The sequence below is a fragment of the Bacillus rossius genome, chromosome 5 (assembly GCF_032445375.1).
Source record: "Bacillus rossius redtenbacheri isolate Brsri chromosome 5, Brsri_v3, whole genome shotgun sequence".
NCBI classification, from domain to species: Eukaryota; Metazoa; Arthropoda; class Insecta; order Phasmatodea; family Bacillidae; genus Bacillus; species Bacillus rossius.
The window spans coordinates 57,944,952-57,962,297 of record NC_086333.1 but is presented as its reverse complement, the minus strand read 5'-3'; the positions used below and the strand labels follow the sequence as shown (position 1 = coordinate 57,962,297).

The 17,346-nt window shown below is 33.9% G+C and overlaps 2 protein-coding genes across 3 annotated transcripts in view; one reads left to right on the top strand and one right to left on the bottom strand.

Annotated features, from left to right (window-relative positions):
- LOC134532271 (uncharacterized) overlaps positions 1-17,346 on the bottom strand; it is a 476,249-nt gene that overhangs the window by 46,311 nt on the left and 412,592 nt on the right. The window lies entirely within an intron of this gene.
- Positions 1,593-14,418, top strand: LOC134531836 (uncharacterized). 2 transcript variants are annotated; one of them, XM_063367810.1, is made up of 4 exons: positions 1,593-1,833; positions 2,371-2,669; positions 7,086-7,241; positions 9,578-14,418. In XM_063367810.1, the coding sequence occupies exons 2-4, from the start codon at positions 2,396-2,398 to the stop codon at positions 9,814-9,816; spliced, it is 669 nt and encodes a 222-aa protein (XP_063223880.1). In that variant the 5' UTR covers positions 1,593-1,833; positions 2,371-2,395; the 3' UTR covers positions 9,817-14,418. The 2 variants fall into 2 exon arrangements, with proteins under 2 accessions (XP_063223880.1, XP_063223879.1); XM_063367809.1 differs by lacking the exon at positions 1,593-1,833 and adding an exon at positions 2,013-2,191.

Sequence of the window (17,346 nt, the reverse complement as noted above, 5' to 3'; positions counted from 1 at the left end):
AGGGTATATACCTAGGAGCACTGGGTTACCACTCCTAAAGATCTGTATATGTGAATAACAAAATGGTAACAGGTAAAAGGCAGTACTGTTTGTGAATTAAATTTTGTTAGCGAGGTCATGAAATGCTCTACTGTTCTGCTCTAAATACAAAATTTATTTCATTTTTCTCAAAAGTTGGTGGTACTGATTGAGTAGTGGGTTGGCTGAAAGATTGGCCAGGTGTATAAACTTCACAAGAAGTGCAAGGTCCTAGCATGTAACTAATGCAACGACACATGTGAGTTGCTCAAATCACCAACAGTACAACTTGAAAATGTAAGAAATATAGAAAAAGTGCTTTTTATAGATAATGATTTTTTTACAGAAACTTATGCAATACCTACCTAATAATTTAATTTAAAGATGTTTGTTTTCAGTGCACAATAATTTAGTAAGTGAAAACATAATGTATGTAATAAAAAGAAAACGTTATAATTCTGTACAAAGTACATTTGCATCTTTAAATTTATAGACACTTAATTTCAAATATAGAGGAATTTCAAATATAGAGGGTGGAAACTCACGCAGAAATGCAAGAAGTTAAAAGCTGGCCAATGCTTACATTGCATTTTTCTGCTTGTTAATTAATAAACAGGTATTTGGAAATGTTAACTTTTTGCACATTACAAATTGCATAATTTTTGAAAATTAGTTGTTGCGTCTCAACAGTCGTTAGAAACTGTAATTCGCGTCGCAGACGGAAGTTTAGGGAAAGAATACACTGAGAGAAGTTAGCTCTATCCAACCACTCGGGAAAGAGAGCTTGGAACAACAGCCTAAGTCATTCCACGCAAACTACGGCAATTTCCAACCGAGTTTTTATATTTTTACAACAAAATGTGCAAACAAAACGATAAAGCAGTTACATGGCGACTTTCATACATGTGTGTACTAACAATAAAAATTAAATTTAGTGTGCGAACCATCGTACAGGTTGTCACTGAGGATAAGTTAGATTCGAGTCTGAGATTCGAATTTGAAAACTTACCGGATAGTACCATAGTTATCGTACACACCTTAAAAACACAGAAACTCCTTCGTGCAACAACAGCCTAAGTCAATTCCTTAAAATAATGCGTATAAAACAGGAAAAAAAATTATATATACATGTTCATGAACTTATACGTGTTAATTAAATGGTTTGCAAGACCGTTCTTCAAAATTAAATAAAAACACAAATGTTTAATTAGGATAAGTAAGATTCAAAACTGAGATTCGAATTTGAAAAGAAGCATAATTTTGATATATATAAATAAACTAGCTTATGGTGCAACATTTGGCTTGCAAACGTTTAAGGAGACCCTTGGTTACACCACACAACCTCCAGAATTGGGGGATATGGCACCATTTTTTTTACCAGGAGCCCCCCTTTCTTACAGGTATAGACTAAAATAAAAAATAAAATAGCGGGCCTGAACTCAAAACCAACATTACCATTTTTGTAAATCAGAACTAAGATGAGTCATATAATTTTTTTTACAAAGTATTATGTCAAAATTACTTTTTAAAAGCTAAGCGTCTAGTATAACACAGCCGAGCTTAGCAGTGAACCCAAAGAACCGTAGAAATGAAAGGGAGGTGGACAAGTTCCACTACGGTGTTGCAACACGTGGGAAATTTCTTCATGGCTGCGCCAACTAAGAATTCGCACAATGAAAATTATCGTGGGAGATGGTGAAGGCTGAGAAATCTCTCCCCTCTAGTAACAAGCAGGGGACACCTTGAATGTTTATTATGATATCAGTGACAACTGCGACTACGAACAGCAAGCGCACGAAAATAATTTCAAACAAGGTAAGTTAACCTTACTCGAGTAATAATATTACTACGTTGGAGAATTTAAAGTATATTATCTTATGTATTTGATTCTTTTATAGGTATTACATTTATTAATGTTAAAGAATATTTTAAATAGCTTGTGAAAAGGTTAAGTTGTCTTTATTTCTTATAATGCAAATCTTCCAATGTTGGCTATGGTTTGAATGCGTGAAAGTTTGACAGATGACGTACGACCATTACTAGATAACGTACTATTACGATTATGCTTTCAAGTTGTGTTTTTATATAGGCATAGATATACAATTGTGTTAATTACACCATACGATAAAATTATGTGAAAATTTTTTTAGACGTTTATTGAACTGAAACACGTGTAAGTATAGACGCAAATATCATCTTATACTTACAAGTTCCACGCGTTTTAAAATTCGTTAGGGCGTGCCTCAGGTGTCAATTTGTTAGTGTGTTTTTTTTTTAAATTTTAAACTTGAAGGCACCTAAGTGAATTGTTACTGAATTGTTAAAATAGCAATAAGATATTTTGTGTTTCAGAAATCGCTCGATCAATAGAAGAACCATGAAACAAAGAAGTTTAGCTGGAAATTGTGCTATTGGAGTGTTCGTGATTACACTGGTATGTGTGTTTGTGTCATTCTGCGCCCCAGCGTGGCTTGTGAGCGACTACCGCATCACAGGGGCCAAGCTAGACAAACTGGGGCTTTGGTCGCACTGCTTCAGGTCCTTGGCAGACCCCAGTGATGAATATCAAAGAAGATTTTTTGTTGGTTGCCGCTGGGTATATGATCCTTTCACTACTGGATATGATGAGATAAGAGGATTTCTTTTACCATGTAAGTATACTTGTCAGATAATGTAGCTCTAATTAGGCTATAGTATAGTCCAGTGATGGCCAACTGGCGGCCCGCGGGCCAGATCCGGCCCGTGGTAATGTTTTATGTGACCCGCAAAAACTATCCGTCGAGACGAAAACACACTGTACACTGTACAATAGCTGGAAAATTTTAATTTAAAATACTGGCAAATAGACAGTCGTCGCTACACTCATTTTGCTTTGCATTGGCTTATATTTCATTACAAACTGTACAAATGTCATAGCTCCAACCAAATTAATATTTTTATCGAACACAGCTGCCGAGTAAATATGAGAGGTTGACATATTGTGTGACAAAGAAGCGTAGCAGTTTACCGGCTGAGCCAGCGACCTTACGTATTTATTTCGAATGTCGAGAGTGTGCAGCACCATGACTCATATGGCATCAGAATAGCACGGTAACTCGCGGCACACAGCTTATGTATGTACTTGTTTACGTTTACGTTTCACAAGTTATTTGATGTTGTAGTTAGTTTGAAATGTTTTCCAAATTTAGGAAAGTAGACTGTGAAAATTGTGTTTTCAAAAGAAGAATGGGAACACAAATATTTGTTTATACTTAATAAGGACATGAAATCTCAGTGTTTAGTTTGCCTTCAAGTGCTAGCTGTATTAAAAGAACACAATCTCAAATGGCACTTTTTATCAAATCATCAACACAAATATGAAAATTGTTCAGGCGAGTCAAGAAAACATCTTGTTGAACAACTGGGGGGGGGGGGGGAATTTCTCAGCAAAGAGTGTATTCACCAGTGTGTCAAGAAACCAAGAAGCATGTCTTTAGCCTCGTACATTGTTAGCTACGAGCTACCGAAAGCGAAAAAACCACTTAGTGATGGGGAATTCATCAAAAACTGTGCAGTAAGAATGGCAGAATCATTTAATGAAGGTAAGGTGGCAAAAGAGTTTAATTCTGTATCTCTGTCAAAACAAACTCTTACTAGGAGAGTTGAAGATATTAGCAATCAAATACTGACACCTGAAAGGTTCTATTTCTGACTGTTTGTATTTTTCGTTAGCTCTCGATGAAAGCACAAGATGTTACCGACACTAGTCAGTTGTTAATTTTTGTGAGAGCCATCTAAAAAGATTTCAGTATTACTGAAGAACTATTAAAAGTATGTTCTTTGCATAACACAACTAAAGGTGTAGATATTTTTAAGGAAGTTAACAATGCAGTTGAAGAACATGGAGGTTATGAGAAACTATCTTCAGTTGTCACAGACGATGCTAAAGCAATGGTTGGAACATCATGCGGCTTTGTTGGACTTTTAAAACAAAAACAAGCTACCCTGCCCACTCTGCATTGCATTATACATCAGGAGGCATTGTGTGCCAAATCAGTAAGTGTGTTAGGCACAATGGCTACTGTTGCCAAGATCACCAATTTGATAAGAGGGGGGAACCGTTCTTTAACTCACAGAAAATTTCTGTCATTTTTAGAAGAATTGGTTTGTGCTTATGGTGATTTGTTATTATACACGGAAGTTAGACGGCTTAGTCGAGGAAAGTGCCTAGTCAGATTTTTTGAACTGCTGAATGAAATACTTTCCTTTTTGAGTGACAATGTTCCACACTCAACAGATCTCCACTGCACTGAAGGATGTTGATTTCTTGAAAAATTTAGCTTTTCTCACAGATATCACCCAACATCTGAATATTTTGAAATTGCAGTTGCAGGGAAAAAAATCAGACTGTTTTCGAGATGATGGGTTTCGTTGATGGATTTCGAAAAAAACTTCAAGTATTTAAGTCTGCACTGGAACAAAATGACTGCTTCCACTTTCCAAACTGTAAGAAATCTCTCATGTGAAGAAATGGTTACTTTCATGCAGTTCGTAAAAAAATATTAACCAACTGGCTTCAGAATTCGACAGGAGATTTCAAGATTTTGAAACATTCCGTCCTAGCATGGAACTATTCAACAATGCTTTGAAGTGTAACATTCAGTGTCAGCCAAGAGAACTGCAGCTAGAACACTGTGAACTCCAGTGTGATCGCTCTGGTAAAATGTCCACAGCAACTGGAGTAGAGTTTTGGAAACTACTTTCGCATGAACGTTATCCTTTGATAAGGAATTGGGCCCTGAAACTGTGTTCAATTTTCTCAAGTACGTTCATTTTCGAAGCAGCTTTTTCAGCATTGAAGCACATAAAATCAAAGAGTAGGAATAGACTTTCCGATGATGTGTTATCACATTTGCTTAGTGTGGCAACATCAAAAATAGATGTGGATTTTAAGTCGTCGGTGAACAGTGTCCAAAAGCCACAGTGCTCTCACTAAGTACTAGAAAACAAAACAAAAAATGATAAGCGTATTTATAAAAGGTGTCTGTTTTTTTAATAATTGTTAGAATTATTTTTCTCTATTTATTCAATTGTAATAGAGTTCATAAGTAAAAGTAAGCAGAACATACAAAACATGTGTTTTTTTAGAATTCCGTATAATTGTAAAAATTATGTCAGTGCGTGGTTTGGCCCTTGAGTGTACTTTGAAGTGCTATGTGGCCCCTGAAGTCAACGAAGTTGGCCATCACTGGTATAGTCCATGTAGTCTTATCTTAACACTATTGAAATCAAATTTTGATAATGGTCTCTCTCCATAATGGCAAAAAATAAAGGAAAACATTTTTTTATTAAATAAGAATGTACCAGTTCATATTAATTTAATGGTAAAAAAAATTATAAATTTTTTTTTATTATTATTTCTTTATAGTATGAAGAACTCATTGGAATAAAACACTATCCCAAGAATTGTAGCTTAATTTTAAGTAGTTGTCAATATCCAATTTTGTCAATATTTCTAAACCTTTAAAAGTTCTGTATCATGTATCCAAGTTGATCCCTTAGATTGATGGCATGATCCAGTATACATTGATCCTATTGTAAGTAGTAATGATTGCTGTTTTAATTTATTATCTCAAAAGATCCTGGGTATAATTAAAACTTGTTATGTAACATTGAATTATAATTATATAAGTTGAATAAAAAAATTCCACAAGACCTGACAATTTGTTTGTGTGTATTGTGGTGGTTTTGTTTGGGCAAGATCTTTTGTGGTACTAAATTAAAACAGCAAGCATCACGTACCACAGTGTGGAATGACTTGGGCTGTTGTTGTCCCAAGCACTCAGTCCCGGGCGGCTGGATAGAGCTGCAGTATAGAGCTAAGTTCTGCTCAGTTCAATTATGCAGGATCATGCCATTAGAATCAAGGGGTAAGCATTTATTTATGATACAGAATAATTACCTTTCTAAACCTTTATTTATAGGGTGTAAACCACCAATATGGATTGACCTAGGCTGTAAAGGCCCTGACACATTCAACATAAACATGTACACATAGATAGTTACAGCAATAAGCACTTAAAAATAAGCACAGAGGCCTGGCTTCAATAGACCGGATCAATCCATTGTCGGATAGTTAACTTCAGCACAGATTTGTTTATTTTTATTGTGTAAGTTTGTGAGAAATTAATACTGCTATAGTTGGTGGTAACTATCTAGAAGAGAGAGAATCTGAAAAAAATATAAATTATCAGAAAATGATCAATTTTTTTACTTCCGGATGTTTTTTCTAATCATTCTGTAAGTTGCATTGCAATATTTCAAGTAGTTAACCGTTTCAATGGTGTAGTTAGGTTGGTTACATTTAAAATGCTGTAAAAAAAGAGTGAATGGTTGATTAGGTTATGTTATTTACATTAATTACTTATTATGTGTTCATTATCTATGTATTAATTACATTTTTTTAATGCAGCAGACATTAGGTACTCAACAAGGTTTTTTTTCCAATAATGAGCAACACATGCAAAAATTTTACCTCGGAAACATATATTAATACTACAAAGAATTAAAAAATAACTTACATTTGAAACTACTCCAACCGCTCACATCAACAACATTTCAAACTACATGTAAACGTATTGTACCCAGTATTAAATGTGGCGGAAAACATATTATTCCATGAACGTGCTTCTGGAAAATAATCGTGTCAAGGGTAGGCTTATATAACGAACTCTACTTAGTAGTAATACTGTGCTTGTATAAAAGTGTATCAAAATGTACAATAGTAGCTAGTTAGATTGAATTAGGGGCCTACGTGAAGTTTAACTGTTATGTATAATGCTGTGTGGTGCTTGTGATCATTTTTAGACAATAAGTAGATGATATGTATTCTGCTTTAATTTCCACTGAGAAATGACATCCCTGAATAGTTCAGTTAATTTTCTGAACAATTTATGATTTAATATTCATTAGAAAAATATTGCTCCTTTTTTTTTGACCTAACAGTAGAGAAATATAGTGATTTAATGTTTGTGTTATGTTAATTATATTTAATTGTAGTGAACATTTGTTTTTCTTTTCTTTTTCAGCATTCATGATTGCTACACAGTTCTTCTTTACATTATGTTTCCTGTGTGTGCTGGTAGCAGCCATTATGGTTTTGGTATTTTTCTTGTGTTTTGGACCAGACCAGAAACACTTCATTCTTCTCATCAGAGTAATTGCTGCACTTCTGTTGTTTGCTGGTACGTATCTGTTCTCAATACTTATTTGTTAAATGTTTTAGTTTTGTTAATTTTTTTTTAAAAAATAATTGTAAAGATTTAGGCACACACTTTATTTTCCTTGTAAAAATATAATTCTTAAGGTTTGTTGTATGTCGTGGTAGTAAAAAGTAGTGTTTATCCCCATTTGGTTAAAACCAAACTCAAATTTCCTGGTGTTATGTGTGGTGGCAAAAGGGGTTACCTCAATTTAAACGTATACTTAACTCTCCTTTACTCACAAACTCCTTTCACCTCTATTACAGTTTCCTCGAGATAATTTGACTACCAGAAATCACTAAGAAATAGTGTCAGCCTCCATATTTCTGCCCTCCACCTAATCCTTCAAAGCTTCCAATCATCACTATTGATCCTCTGCAAGCATGTTCTCTAACCCATCCAATCTCCATCTCCCATGACCATCCTGCAGCGTGCCCCACCTATCACAAATCAAAAAAATTGGTGTGGGCTTAGAGAGAGATGTGTAGGAGCCGTAGGGGGTTACTTGAAAATGTGACAGTCTTCAATTTCTGTGCAGGATTTTAGTAAAAAAAAATACATGTCTTTAGTTTCTATATATATTGTCTGTACAAACATTAGCTTACATTTGAACATTTCTTAGCCCGTCCCATTTTTCAGGTTGTGCTGAAACCAAAGACCGTTGCACATACTGAATGAAACCATATTTGTTTGCCTCCAGTTGTTGCTCTTGGTAGTCTCTGGCATGCTCTGGCTTCTCCACGGTGCTGAGACCCTCCTCGGAATGCACTCACTTTGTCACGCACTTTAACACTTGTGCTAATTGAAGCTGCCCCGCTGTTGGGAGGTGCGGGATAGCTGTGTGCACTGGCAGTTGAAACTGATCATTTTTGGCGCTATTGTGGCTGTATCGGTCATTTGATGCTTCACTTACGAGGGTTGTCTGAAACGTTTCCAACCTGAACATGAAGATGGCAACACTCGTCAACAAAAATTAAGGAATGTGTTTGCTCGTGCTTTGGAATGTACTCTCTTTAAATTCCTGCCATTTTGGACATGAATTGATTATTTTAACAATCGTTTGTGTGAGTCTATGTGCGTGTTTTTGTGAAAATGGAAAATTGAGTATCAAGCTGTCACTGAATATTTTTTTTTGATTGGCAATATGCTTATGCTAAATGAAAGACGATGTTGGCTATATGTACTGGGACTCTGCACCATAATTTACTACAATGATATTTTGGTTCATGGCCGTACCAGCTTGGGTGACAATGAACTTTTGCGACATCAGAACCTGCGAAGGGGAATCAGCTCGAAAAAAAGGCAAAGACTGCTACTTTGGCTGGGAAAGTGGAGGTGACTGTTTTCTAGGATAGTCATGGAATGGTTTTAATCATCTTGAAAAAGGAAAAACATAACAGGAGCATACTATGCATCATTACTTGACCAGCTGAAGGCAGAAATTTAAGAAAAAGGTCACAATTGCAAAAACGAAAAATTTAGTTTCACAAAGTCATTGCACCAGCTCACACTCAGTGGTTGCCGTGGAGAAAATCTACAAATTATGGTTTGAACTGCTTGACCACCCTCCTAACTCACCAGATCTATACCCATTAGACTTTTTTTTTGTTGCCTAGGTAAAAATTGCACTAGGAGGACAGATTTTTGTCGAATGAGACCATTACTTTCGTAAACAACTATTTTGCAGAGACTCACTCAAACAACTGTTAAAAAGCAACTGTGCATTCAAAATGGCTTAAATTTCAGAGAGTATGTTTCAAAGCATGAGCAAACACATTCCCGAATTATTTTTTTACGAGAGCTGCCATTGTCATGTCGAGGTAGGAAACTTTGCAGTTAACCCTCTTAATAGCTTTTTATTTTGAGTTCTTGATCCTCCCTTTCTTCGGCTTGCAGTTTCTATTGGTTCTGAAGGTATTTTCGTCGCTTATACACGGGCATTCTTGTAAAAAATTTGGATTCTTCAACCCTGCAAATGGGCTTACCACCAGCACCTCAATAAACATCGTAGCTTCAAGTGGTCTTGAAATAGACTGCCCAAAAGGTATGCGTACCCCTACATTTCTCTCTCTTTGGCATGTGTCCGCCATGTGTGTGCCTACGCATCAGTTGCTTCAAAGACCTTGCTAGCAGAATCCTAAAAGTATACACTAATTGGATTTAGCCAGTTACTTGCTGTCGGTTCATTACCAACAGAGTTATCTTGTCGTGAAGTGTATCATAATTTTGTTGCATCTTAAATTTTGAAAGTGGCTACCAAACTGAACTTGACGAAAATTGATTAAAAATTTGTTCATGGGGCTGGTTTATTTGTGTAGGTTTCTCTGGTGGCATCGCAGTCATCATATTCGCATCGCTGGGCAACGGCAAGGGGTGGATGCCTGAGCAGGAGAACAACTACCTGGGGTGGGCCTTCGGCCTGGCCGTGGTGGGGGTTGTAATGGCGTTCATATCTGGGACGCTGTTCGTTGTCGAGTCCGTCGTGCAGCAGAAGAAGAAGAAGTACCTCAAGGAGTCCCAGACAAGATTTGAAATGGAGCACGAGACCAAGGCTTGAGCCCCATTTACTTCAGTTGTTTCAACCATTATCCGTCCAGTTTCAGATCTGATCACGTTTGTTAGTCTTTCATCAACAGGTCTGAAGAGTCAAATACCTAGATAGCATTACATAATTTTACTGTGTTTACACATGTAACACATTTGTTTAAAAATGTCTCTCAGGAAAATGTTGAGTGTACAGAATCTATGCAGGGTTTGGCATTCTATAGCAATTGTGTTTTATATATTATATGTAGAGAGCTACAACCATGCATCTACCGTTTTGTGTGATGTTAAAATGTCAACTAGACCAAAAAAAAAAATGCTACGTAACTTATATCATCATCCTGTTTGAGTGATGGTACTTTGTTTTATATTGTGATCGCAATACTGTTTTGTTTTATTTATAGTTCTTTGCTCCACATATTAGTATTTAATTACGTACCTATATCAATTTCAATGATAGATTAGTCAGCTTTGTAGTATAAAGCGTCAGCACAATTTGCAGTTTTTATGAAGTTCAATTGTAGACAGTAATTAGCCTTCAAGTATTTATTGATTTAAGGTATTTAGTACAGATGTTTCATTACATAGCCCTTTTATGTAATGATCTGATGCCATAAAAAAATCAAGCAAGTATATATCCATAGTTGGAAGTTTATTTTTTAATGTCTACAATATTTTGGTCAATAACCCACACCAACATTTAGTTAAATGTTAATCCTTTATTTTGATTTATGTGCAACAAGCAGTTTAGGAAGTGATGCATCACAAATTCACTATTTTGTCAACAAAGTAACATCCAGAAATTAATGCATATTGTTTTTTACTTGTGTGGAACCAATAGGGTTGTTTTATTTTTATATTTCCTAGTCATTTTGTTGGCCTTAAAAGCATAAAGAACACTAGGTAGTTGCACAACATTGCTATAGGGTTTACATTAGTCTTTTTGAAAGTTTCAGAGGCAGCATTATTTTATAGGTATATATTTTATTTATTTAGGTATTACTGCTTTTAAAAAATTGAATAATACATTTAAAAAATACATATATGTTAAGAAGTCCTGAGAGGTGTATTTTGTTTAAAAAAATTTTTTTTATGTTTCTTTAAATATGTATGTTGTAAACATGTAATTGTGCACCAGTTAAGACTTAAATGTATTGTTTCCATTACCTTGGAGATTTTTCAGCAGTTTCTCACTTATATAAGACTGCCAATTGTTTTAATTGTTGTCTTCCATAAATTTACATAGCACATAAGGGTCAGAGAAGTCACTTAAACAGATTTTGTGGTTAATATTTTTTTTGCAAACTCCGCCTCTACCAAAATATGAACACTTGACTTTATTTCTTTCCACATTTTTTGCATTTAATAAAACTTACCTAGTGGAAACTACTAGCGGATTCTTACGAATTAAATTTGTACTTCAACCACAGCAGTGGAAAATTTGTATGATAATTTATTTCCCTTTTTTTTTTGCTTCCTTTAGTTTATTTCTGTTTGAATTAAATTTATCTAATTCAGTACAGTTAATTTGTATTAAATAAACAACTTTTAGTTAATTATTTCTGAATCTCTTGGCACTGTTGAGATAACATCAAAATATTTTTAATAGTAAAGGGACTGTTACTTTAGTTGAAATAATTTGTTGTACAGTCAACTTTTCCCTTAAAATTGTCATTTCATGTGTACTGAGAAATTTTTTTGTACTTGCATATTGTAAATATGCAAAATGGATTTAGTTTAGTGATAAAATTTTTGGCATCAAAAGAACTGTCTGCATCGAACATCTTGGTGGTTAGCCCTTCTAGTTGTCGACAGTCTGGTAATCAAACTGCTCGGCTCGAGTAGCTAAAATTCAAGATGACCTGACTGCTGTAAAAAAATCTTACTACTATTTATCGCCACGAAAATTTCCTGCAGTGGCTCATGTATAATCCTGTAGCATTGGTAAATATGATCGTAATAGGTGATAACTGGAGACACCTGTATGTTGATTAGTACAGTAATTACAATTTCATTGGCTTAGTTATATGCAGGAAAGCATCTAATACCAACGTTTTCTAACTTCATGGTGTAAACAAAGTTTCTGCGCCGGCATTATGCTGCATGAGCAGCAGCTCAGCTCATGTCCCATAATCTGCATTATCACCCTCCATGGCATTTGGTGCAGACAGCATATTAATATTGCAAATGCTGAGTACTACTTGTTTTATACATATGACTCTAGTTCTGCTTGGAAGTAAACAATTTTTTTTAAAGGGTTATAAAGGAAATGTGCATATAATATTTGTGTTAGATGAGAGCAGAATTTTTAATGTGAGAAACACTTTTTTAATGCAAGATAATTTTATTCTTGAAGATGTAAGATAATTTACTACAAGCTATGGTTTATTATTATTATTTTTATGTTTATGACAGTAGCACAAATGTTTGATTTTGTTATTTTGTTATTTTGTTAACAGCACATGTTTGATATTTTTGAATTATTGTTTGTACTGTAGAATGTTGAAAAAGAGATAATTAGGTTAGTAAAAATATGTTAAGAAGTTTTTCAGGAGAATTGAATCTGTATTATTTTTTACAAGAATTTTTTAAAGGGGTTTAAATAATTTGTAATGTTTATTGGTCAAGTGCAAAATGATTTAAACCTGTTAAGCAGAAAAACTTCTTTAGGTAATAGTTTCTTAACAAGGTTTCACTGTATGCAGTAACTGTTATTGTTTCATAAATAAGTAAAAGGAACAGCACAAAGACAAGATGAAAGAATTAACGTGCCTTTTTTACTGACTAGCAAAAATATTTGTACATTTTTTACACAATGTACAAACTTTTCCACTTAACATTCCAAGACATTTTAATGAAGTACGTATGTGATGTATGTGAACCTTTTATTTTGGAAATAAAGAGTTTCATATTTTAAAATTAAATAAAATATTATTTTAATTCACTATGTATTTTGAGTATTAGTTAACATAACAGTATTTTGATTTGAACTTCAATATACTGCTTTGCTCCTGGGAACTTTTCAGTATGCACTGGCCAGAGGGTTTTAGCTCACTTGCCTAGACTGCTGCTATTTGCATCAGAATAGCAGCTGTGAGGTGCCGAATGTAGGAGCTCCAGCGAGTTGTTGCTTCCCGTGTCCGACATGCTTATCCGTGACAGCCGAGCAGGACAATTGCACTGGCAGGTGAGATTTAGAGTTATGGATATGCTGTCTGGCATCAGGGAAAACTGGGTGTCTTCAGGGAATTTTATATTTGTGAAAAAACTGTGGATAAATGTACGTCGGGTAATGGAATTGAAACGGAATGGTTAGGCAATGGTTCATGCTGTATTGCTTATTTATTCATTGTGTCATGCGTATTGTATTTAGGTTCATTCTTTATTGCAATGATGCGCAGAGAAGTATTTTTGGCGTGTGGGGCTGAATTCTGTGATGGTGCCTCAGAGTGCGATGTAGGCAACAGCACTTCGTACATAGTTTCTAGTGTTTTTATTGCTGTATAAACAGTTTAGTCACCACACTGAAGATCTACATTTATTAATTAGGTAATTAATTAAATTATTGCCTATGGCAGTGTTAGAAATTGGTGCAAAACTTTATTTTGCTCCCTAATGTACTCAATCTCACTGTCTTTCTCGAGAGTGAAAAAGCGAGGGGGGGGGGGGGAAGAGAGAGAGAGAGAGAGTGTGTGTGTGTGTGTGTGTGTGTGTAGTGTGCTCTTGTTGACACACACATGAACACACACACATAGGATGGAAATATTAAATGTTTTTTTGTAGTGAAATATAAAAGATAATCTAGAAGTACAAAAGAATATCAATTATTTAAGACTAATTATTAAAAAATTCACCGAAATTTAAGTTCATGGTTGGATTAAAAATGTGGTTTTAAATAGTTTATTCTTCAAATTGTAGGATGGCTATTCCATACCGCCCATGCCCCCTAATAAGGCCCCTTTCCAAAATATCACGCCATAAGCTTGAAGATCATGTTGCCTTAACCATTTTCAATTTATTCATCCACTGAAGTTTACAATTTACAGCTCAATAATATATGGAGTTTATTAAATCTTGAATGTTTGGGTTAAGGTGTGCCTACATCCTAGTGGACATCATACTTTATGGCTATGAAATTTTTATTTTACTTTATTAATTAATATAAAAAATATTTATACATTAATATAATCATAGTGATTCTTACCACACAAAAAAAATTAAAATTAGGCATAACTTAGGAATTGACAAAGTGTGACTGAAAGGTGGGAGCCAATGAAGGACAATTTCACGCTTTTCGAGGGCAAAGATTTTTTAATGTTGTATTATTCTGTAATGTACTGTATCTGTAATTCTGTAATCATGTCATGAAGAAACACAGTTTCAACAAAAAAAGAAGGCAAACATTTTCATCTAAGAAGAACTACCATGAAGCATATGGACTACAAATATACATAATATTTCTGTGAAAATAAGTTGAAAGTCAAAAATATTATTAAGTGTAGCAAAATAAACTGATGCAGATTAAGGTCAACTCCAAACAATTTTTGTGCAGTGTTAAAATAATGAGAAATGATTTCCATGAACAACACTCACTGAAAATAAAAGGTGTTTTATCTAGTAATTCAGATCTTTATCTATTATTTGTGCTGAAAATTAATCCAGTATTTATGTATCTTTTAATGATAGGTACCAAAGTAATAACCTTTTTAGGTTATGATACAATCTCAGTTTTGGAACATTAAGTCTTTACAGTCTTCCATGGAATGGAATAACCAATTTTATTATTAAAGGTTGTTCATGTACATTAACTCCCTCCTTAAAAATTTATTAAAATAGCTTAAAAATTCATTGCTTTTCTGACAAATGGAAAATTGCCAGGGTTGTCCCTATTCATAAGAGTGGTAGCAAATAAAATGACACCAATTATCGCCCAATATCTCTTAATGGCTTTTCAAAAATTTTTGAAAAAATTATCTGTAAAATTATAAATTTCCTCTTGAAAATAGATTCTCTCTCTACCAACATGGCTTTAGAATTGGCCTGACAACAGCTACTAATCTCATTACTTTTTTAAAACCCATCTACGATACCGTAAAGCGGGGCGAATAGAAACAGTCTGCTAAGAAGGTATTTATGAATAAAACCATTAATTTTTAATCCTTATATTTTTAAAGTAATTTGCCAACATTGTTAAGAATGATTTTTCATTGAAGATTTAGTTTTTCTGAATCTCTAAATGGACCGTTTCTATTCACCCCGTTTTACGGTAGTCACTAACAGGGGTCAGGTCGATGCCTGTAATTTTGATATAGCAAAAGCTTTTAATACCGTTCACCATGTTACACTGCTTGACAAACTAACTAAATTTGATCTAAGTGACAATGTGATAAACTGGTTCTCTAGTTACCAAAATAATAAATTTTTTTTTTTTGTTTCAATTAACAACTGCAATTATTCACTTTTTAAAGCTAGTTCCAGTGTACCTTAAGGTGGTACCTGTCATCCTTACTTTTTAATATATTTATTGATGACATCTCACGTGTTTCCATCCACTCCACAGGGGTTCCTTTTGCAGATGATCTCAAAATTGGTAGAAATACAAAATCTCCCTATGATTGTATGATTGTATTTTATTTCAGAATGACATTAAAGCAATTAATCACATATGTGTAGATGCAATAAAGTATCTTTAAACAAATATAAAACAAAAATAATTTATTTCACTTGAAAATATTTTACAATAACATTTGATTACAAACTGAAAAATACTCTTATTCTGAAAACACTTTCTCTAAAAGATCTGGACATTATTCTTGAGTATAAATTATATTTTCATTTGCTTGTAAACTATTTAATCACCAGTTCTAAAGTAACTCTAGCTTTGATCAACTTAATCACTTATCATGCTACTAATCTTGAGTCTATCCTTTCTCTTTATTTATCACTGATCAGGTCCAAATTAAAGTATTTTTATGTGTGTGTGTATATTATTTGTTTTACCCACCTCTAAGACTGTTGGTAGGCATGGTACACATTTAAATAAATAAAAAAAAATATAAATGCCATGGCTTAATAACAGTGACTGCTGACAACATCGTGCATTCAGGTAAACAAAGATGGTTTATACGTGACAATATGACTAATGATATTTCATCAGTGGCAGAAAAATGAATTTTTTTCGGAGGTGATTTAAAACTGAGCAGAACTTAGCTCTATCCACCGGCTCTATCCGGCCGCCCGGGACAGTGAGCTTGGGAAAAAAACAGCGTGTCATTCCAAGGAAATACAGCAATTTCCAACCAAGTTTTAATATTTTTACAAGAGAATGAGCATTCATAACGTTCGAGCAGTTACATGGTGACCTACATACATGTGTTTACTATCAATAAAAATTCAATTTAGAGTGAACCATCGTACAGCTTTTCCCAGGAGCCCTGAAGTCCTCCAAAGTGTTGTTTTCATGGAGTATATCACAAATATTATTTTTTTTCTGACACTTTGCTCGTTGGTACCGATAGAGCTGATAGATAGGTACCTTCCTACAGGTATAGACTATCAAATTAAAAAATAAATTATCGAGCAAATCGGAATAGCAAAACATGATGAATTACATTTTTATTGTTTTAAACATTTACGAGGGTGTATCAATATATAATGCAATGTCAATTATTAAGAAGGAAAATAATTAGTAAAAATGAAATTATTTACTAAGAATATTAACTGGATGCAATGCAAGCTCTCATGATTCCATGTACTGATAGCGTACGACAGTCACAGGTAAAATGGCAATTTTATTTCATTTTAGCATTAATTGCTCTTTTTATTTTGACTACGTGCGTTACTTATCGATATAGCCCCGTATTTTTGACCATATTAAAAACTGAATGCAAAATTATAATCTTCAAGCAGTTACCGGAAATTACAACAGTATGTCACACAGTAACTTTCATTGAGATAGAGAAAGTTCAACGCCCAAGGTGCAAGTCTGGGGGCCTACCATTATTTACCTTTAGAGGTATGGCCTACAACACAATTCAGGTCATTATATTGTATGTACCTACGTTAAACACTTTTAAGCTTGCAGATTTTTTTTTTAGTAGCTTAGCTTTCATAAAATTATATACATTTTGCAAAATTTAATGTCAAAGATAAATTTTAATATTTTTGTGCAACAAATTAGTGTAATTAAAGGATTAAAAAACTGAAACTAACTATTTGAGTTGAAAGAAATAAAACTGGCTAGTTTGAATTTCTTTCAGAAACATTTAGATATATTTTGGTTATATTTAATCTAGCTGTGAGAATCACAATTTCAAGAATTTTCAAAGGCTTAGTAAAATTAATTAAATACTTTAAAAAAAATTAAAACTACATATTAAAGTAACCTAACCAGTAGCATTGGCTTTAAATAAAATATTGTAAACCATTAAATTTTTCCTATTTGACATTAAAAAAAACTCTAAAATGTACCTTCAACAGTTATTTAGGAAAAATATTATATATAGTTTTGTGTAAGTTCAGTTAGTCAAAAAACTTTCAGTTT

What these genes read in the sequence shown, in the direction of transcription:
- LOC134531836 (XM_063367810.1), top strand. Translation starts at nt 2,396, where the DNA reads ATGAAACAAAGAAGTTTAGCTGGAAATTGTGCTATTGGAGTGTTCGTG. An exon ending in AAGAGGATTTCTTTTACCAT is followed by an intron (nt 2,670 to 7,085) that starts GTAAGTATACTT and finishes TTTCTTTTTCAG; the next exon opens with CATTCATGATTGCTACACAG. An exon ending in TGCACTTCTGTTGTTTGCTG is followed by an intron (nt 7,242 to 9,577) that starts GTACGTATCTGT and finishes TTATTTGTGTAG; the next exon opens with GTTTCTCTGGTGGCATCGCA.